This window comes from Elaeis guineensis, chromosome 16, assembly GCF_000442705.2.
Source record: "Elaeis guineensis isolate ETL-2024a chromosome 16, EG11, whole genome shotgun sequence".
NCBI lineage: Eukaryota > Viridiplantae > Streptophyta > Magnoliopsida > Arecales > Arecaceae > Elaeis > Elaeis guineensis.
The window spans coordinates 38,498,779-38,504,809 of NC_026008.2; the positions used below are offsets into that span (position 1 = coordinate 38,498,779).

The 6,031-nt window shown below is 37.9% G+C and overlaps 1 protein-coding gene across 1 annotated transcript; it reads left to right on the top strand.

Moving 5' to 3' along the window:
- Positions 1 to 2,248: 2,248 nt before the first annotated feature.
- On the top strand, positions 2,249 to 3,140 carry LOC105059619 (chaperone protein dnaJ 11, chloroplastic). Its single transcript, XM_010942990.4, has one exon. It carries the CDS (start codon positions 2,356 to 2,358, stop codon positions 2,845 to 2,847), a length of 492 nt encoding a protein of 163 aa, XP_010941292.1. The 5' UTR covers positions 2,249 to 2,355; the 3' UTR covers positions 2,848 to 3,140.
- Positions 3,141 to 6,031: the final 2,891 nt, after the last annotated feature.

Consider the following 6,031-nt stretch of genomic DNA (forward strand, 5'->3'; position numbering starts at 1 on the left):
AATGAAATCAATTAAATGACACAGTCATATATAACTAAAGCTATGCAATATGATTTATAAAAGTAAAGTTTATCATTTTAACACCAAATTCAAAATTTTGGCAGGAAAGGAGCAACATGGTTCTGCTCTTTTTCCAAAAGATGCAGCCACTCTACCTGACCAACCGCATCATCAAATATTAAATGTTTGGTGGTGCTTTGCAGGCGAAATATCTCCGTCCAAATCAATACTTAATACTTCCTCAATCTTGTTGGTGCACTTCATGTTCAATTCTGGCTGCTTCTAAATTGGTTTATTTGGGAGCCCTCACTTCATTATTTTTTTTTTTTTTTTTAAAAAAAGTTAACTTTGATGACAGCATTTGAACACGTGGAAGATGAGAAGATGAACTTGTTATCAGAGGCCTAACTTTGGATTGATAGCAGTAGGCGGATGACGGTCGGTACTCGAAGCAAAGTCCACGAGTGCGTAGAAAGAATTATTGTATGTTGTTAATATCTTGAAGGCTAACCACATCTTCCTCGAAGATGCTCTATAATTGTGATCGGGTGGATTGCAAAAAAGACCAGTTCAAGAGTAGAACATCCATAACTATGTGATATTTAGAGGCTTTCTAATATCTATATTAGGTTTTATACTCAGAGAAACCAATGAAGTGGTGGATTGGATGGCATCTTTTGTGGTCGAGCATTCAGATGATATTCTATGATCCAATTCTTCTTGCATTTTTATGGAATTTAAATCCATCTTATTTTCTGAATTTTTGCAATATATTCCAGTCCATTAGGTATGAACATTCCGGTTTATCCAAAAAAAAGTCAGAGTACAATCATTAGCCAAAACCTTCAATAAAAGTACTATGCCGGCATTCTCTTAATAAATTCTATATTTAAATGATCTTGCGTATGTGGTTCCAAGTAGGAGATTCTCTTTAATCAAACCCTCTCGAAGAATTGAAATCTCAAATCTTTTGTCTCTTGGTTACTGCCTTGCATTATTCCTTGCATGCCTCGTGGGAGCTGACTTTAGGAGCTACAAGGCAGTTCGTAAACCAAAGGGATTCAAAACAAGCCACATATAAGTTTATTACTAATTGTTTGATTCTAGTGGAAGTTTATTAATTAAGGTACACAAAGATGATTGGGTTTTAGATTTGCTGATAACTGATCAATAATAAATGAGATTTGTTAGTAGGTGAGTGGTGATCCGGATGAACTACCATTTTATGCCACTCATTGGCCTTCATGTGTCTGAATACAACAGGTTAATCGCCGGCCCTAGTACAAATAATTGTCAATTCATCCTAAGAAATGCTGCTAATTAGGTTGCAAATTACCAACTCTTCGTTCTTTTAATTAATTCGAAAGCCATTCCAGCATTGGTTCTAGATGAAGCAACACTTCTTTTAGTTTAATAAATTAGTATCCAAAAATTAATTTTAGTTGTGTCAAACTTGTTGAATCCACTTTTTGGTACAAACTGCATTAAAAATATATGCTAATTAATAAGAATGGCAATGGGTAAAACATGTGTGTCAGATAGGCTATCATCTGTATCCATCTTGTACTAATTTTGAAATATGACGAATAAGACAGATCGAGTTAGATGAGGCAGAATGGATAGATTGGATCTGATAAAATTATAAAAATTATTTTTTTAACTCAAGTAAGAGATTTGTGTAAAGCTATATATATCGGCTTGAATTTGGGACATATTTTTACTATTACTCATGCTTATCTCGAATCCATTGCAAGTCAGATAAAATCTACCTCATTAGTATCGTCCAGATAAAATATTTGATGGAGTAGAATAAATTGCCAGTCCCACCAAGTCATCCGACAAAACTCTATCCACAAACAAGAATGCTTGTTCCATCCACCCAATTTGTCCTCCATTCACTGCCACCATTCATCAATAACCGAGTGGATGGATTGTGGCCATCCAATTGCATGCAGCCATCCACTGAAATGGCACTCTCTCCAGCAGACCATCTCCAGCTTTCGTAGTCATCACAACCGCACCATCATGCAAGAAAAAGCCTCATTCCGACGTTAGCAGGGGTAGGACCCCACTGTTTTAATCCAATCCATATCGACGTTGCCACCCTATCAAGTTTATCCATTTCCCCTTGGGCCGGGCGGCCCCACCTTTGTTCTCGATATTCCGGGGGTTCGGTTAACGTAGGCGGAGCTGTAAACCAGTACACCCAATCCAGCGCTTAGCTGACTCGACCGCGTCCTGGATAGACTGTCCCTGGATAAGCTCTCCCACCTCCCCTTTAAATAGGGGATCCCGATTCCGAATTCCAAGCACTCTACGAACCTTCTCCCCGCCTCCAATTCCGCTTATGATCTCATGATTACGCTGTCCTCTCTCGCTTGTTCCGAATTTCTTGGCGCTCGGATCCCGACTCCCTTTGGTTCCCCGATTTGCGCGCTCCGATCGTCCCCGCGCTGCGCTGCGCTGCACGCCCCCGCGACGGCGGCCGCCATGGCGACGCTGTACGACGTGCTCGGGATAGCCGCCGGGGCTACCGGCGGGGAGGTCAAGGCGGCGTATCGGCGGCTGGCGCGGGAGTGCCACCCGGACGTGGTGGCGGCCGACCGGAAGGGGGCGTCGGCCGACGAGTTCATGCGGATCCACGCCGCCTACGCCACACTTTCCAACCCGGAGAAGCGCGCTGACTATGACCGCAGGTTGGCGGCGGCGGCGGCGACGGCTATCGGCCGGCAGCAGTGGTCGCCACGCGGCCCGCGGCCGTTCCCGTCGTCCTCCTCGAGCCCCTCGGTGGCGACATCTTTCTCCGGCTTCCGTCGCCGGACGTGGGAGACGGACCAGTGCTGGTAGAAAATGTCCGAAGGGGGGAGCGAATCGGTCCGATCGCCGACCGGTCGGGTTTATTTACGTATTATTAACCGGACGTATACACGAAGGAATTTGGGCCTGCTGGAGACGTCGGATGAGATCTCCGTCTTACAATATGCTGGTGGAAGAAGGCGACAGTATTTTTAGTAGCCTCGGCCATCTTTGCACTGATTTAATAATTCCTAGTTTTGTTTTTTTCTGAATTTAATATGTAAATATCATGTATCAAAAAAATATAAATATTCAGTTAATTTAGTTTGAGTTTTAGTACGGCATACTATGAGATTTGAGATTGTTGTTTGTGGTGTAATTTTGATTGGGTTGAAGAAAATGAATGACCATCTATGATGATATATTAAGCAAACTCTTCCAAAAGTTTAACTTGTATTATGTCATGTTACATGATTATAGAATGAAAAATAGGGGCCACCTTGGGCCACTCCAAGTCTGGGGAGTCAGGAAAAGGTTCAAAACAAATAAAATCAGTTATATTAATTAACTAGTTGAATGTCACATTGTATATATTGCTTCTCACATGCATCAAACCTGTCTTTTTGCTTTTTCTTTGGGTACAAATGCATCAAACATGTCTAATACTAATGCCAATAAAATTAGAGAACCTATTTTCATTGAAATCAAAATTGTAAGTTGGTCTTAAAAAAGACTTGCAAGAGGGATCTCAATTCAAAATGGTACCCCACTAATCATCTTAGGCGAACAAGCATACAAACCATCAAACTACTGCTTCAACTTCCATTACCAATGATACCTAATTGCAACTTGGATGGCTAACCAACTATAAACATCTTTTGTTCTTGGGGATGGAAACTTTTTTGCCCATAGTCAATATTCCTTGATCCCCAGCTCGTAAAAACCGCCAAGCATGGAAACAACATTGTAGGATGATGATGATTTTGGACGAATTGCCTTGAATTGAAATTTTCGATCGCTCTTGTAACCACTGTGACAATGAAAACTATAATTGCTTACTAATACATTCTAAACATGGTCGATCTATTAACAAAATTAGGTATTTTTGAGTACCTCTTGAGATCTATCAATCAATTTTGAGTGTGTTTGTTCTCAATCAAAATTAAAATTGGAATGAGAATTGGAATGGCTATATCGTCTATTGCATTTAGTTTATGATCGAAATCTGGGGTATTAAAGCATTCCCATTCCTCTAAAATTGGAATGGGAATGAGATTTCTCTCACTCAAATGGCTGAAATGAGAGTCGTTCATTTTCATTCTAGAGTCTAAACACCTCCCCCCTCCAACTAAACATGTCTTTTGTTTTTTGGAACTTCAATCGACAGATCAATTGGCTTTATTTTTACAATAACAACTGATTTGTTCTATTAGAATGAATTCTACCAACTCCCTATAACTTTAGAGGAGCCGATCAAAGATGCTTATCTTATATATTTGAATTCTAGTTGAATGCGATCACTTTCTGTCCTCTTTGCACCCTAGAAAACACATAACAGGAGTACTAGGAATCATCACGGTTGAAAGGAAAATAGATTTAACCATGATGAAATTGACATCATATTTATAAGACATAGTCACATGGAGCATAAATTTCCAAAAAATACGTAGAAAACTAGCATTGTGTAGTTCTCATTGTTTATAGACTTATTTATACATGTGATTCAGTCATATATAATAGTTTAGAGTTTTAACAAATAATGTGTCATAACTAACCTAATGCTTTCATGAGAGGCAAACACTTTGTCATTTTTCTTCGATATAGGTAATTCCACATAGTTCAAGCATGTACAGATTTTCAAAGAAATATTTTCAAAAGCTTAGGTAATTAATAACTTAAAAACATTTAAACAAATTAGAGGTTTTTATGAATAAACACACTGACATGCACGCTCCTTTTTATCTTGGCCTGAACAATAATGTTCTTCAATATTAAATATATTTTTATGCTTATGCATCATGATGACTATATATATATATATATATATAGAGAGAGAGAGAGAGGAGGGGGGGGCTCAGGTCGATCATATCTGAGCCCAAATCTAGTCAACTTCCTAGCTCTTGGACTGGCATGTATCTTGATGCACTACTTTTTAGTTAATGATAGGCACTTATGGCCGTTTGGCTAATATTCTTTGTTTAAGGAAAAAAAAAACTCATTTATGGAGGATGAGACTATTTTGGCCTTTATTTGGGTGAGGAGTAATTTATAAAAAAAAAACTGTCTTAATGGGGATGGGATATGAAGGGGATGAGCTCTCTGGCTTATAAACCTTTTATTTAGATGAGGTAATGTTTAAAAATAATAAAAAAAAATATATGTTAATAGAGATAAGATATGAAGGGATGAGCTCTCTTTCAAATAGCATTCTTCTCCTCTCACTGGCAAAACATAAGACGTTCTCTCTCCCTCCGTCTTCATCGATAGAAATTTCTCTCTCTCTCACCAATGTAAATATCTCTCATTCTCTCTCTCTCATAAGCACAAACTCCTCTCATTCTCTCTCTCCTCTCTCTCTTGCCCATGTAAATACCTCTTATTCTTTCTCCCTCTCTTCCATCTCTAATTCAGATGTTTATAGCCACGGAGTTTATATTTGTTATATAAAGTTTCTATTTATTCTGGGATAGTTTGTATTTATCCTATTATAGTTTTATACAAGATAGAGAGCAACTCCCTAGATTTGCATTTATCTTTAGACTATTTGTGTTTACTCTATGGAGTTTGTGTTTGTTTCTATATATGTTGTCTTTATTCCATCAAAAGTTAGTATTTATCCTACTTTATTGTTGTTTATCATGGGAGGACTCTTGGACAGTTTCTATTTATTCTAAAATATAAAGTTTAATATAAATTAATTTATGTTGAACCGCTTTGCTTCATCTATTATAGAGAATAAATATCTAAAATTCATAATCATCAACATAACATTGAATGTACAAATCAAACAATAAATCATATCGTTGTGTAAAAGTAATTCGTTCATTCACAACTATATACAAACATATATCTTTACATCTTAATGATGGAATGCATCATATACTTCACTTACTTGCAATACCTATCCAAATCAAAATAGTGCCCATCATAACAAAATTATAAGTATATGATCTAAAACACCGGTGAGCCTACATGCTCATCAAATTGCTCTTTCTCTAATAAATCACCACTGATA

Coding starts and splice junctions, on each gene's coding strand:
- LOC105059619 (XM_010942990.4), top strand. CDS start 2,356: ATGATTACGCTGTCCTCTCTCGCTTGTTCCGAATTTCTTGGCGCTCGG.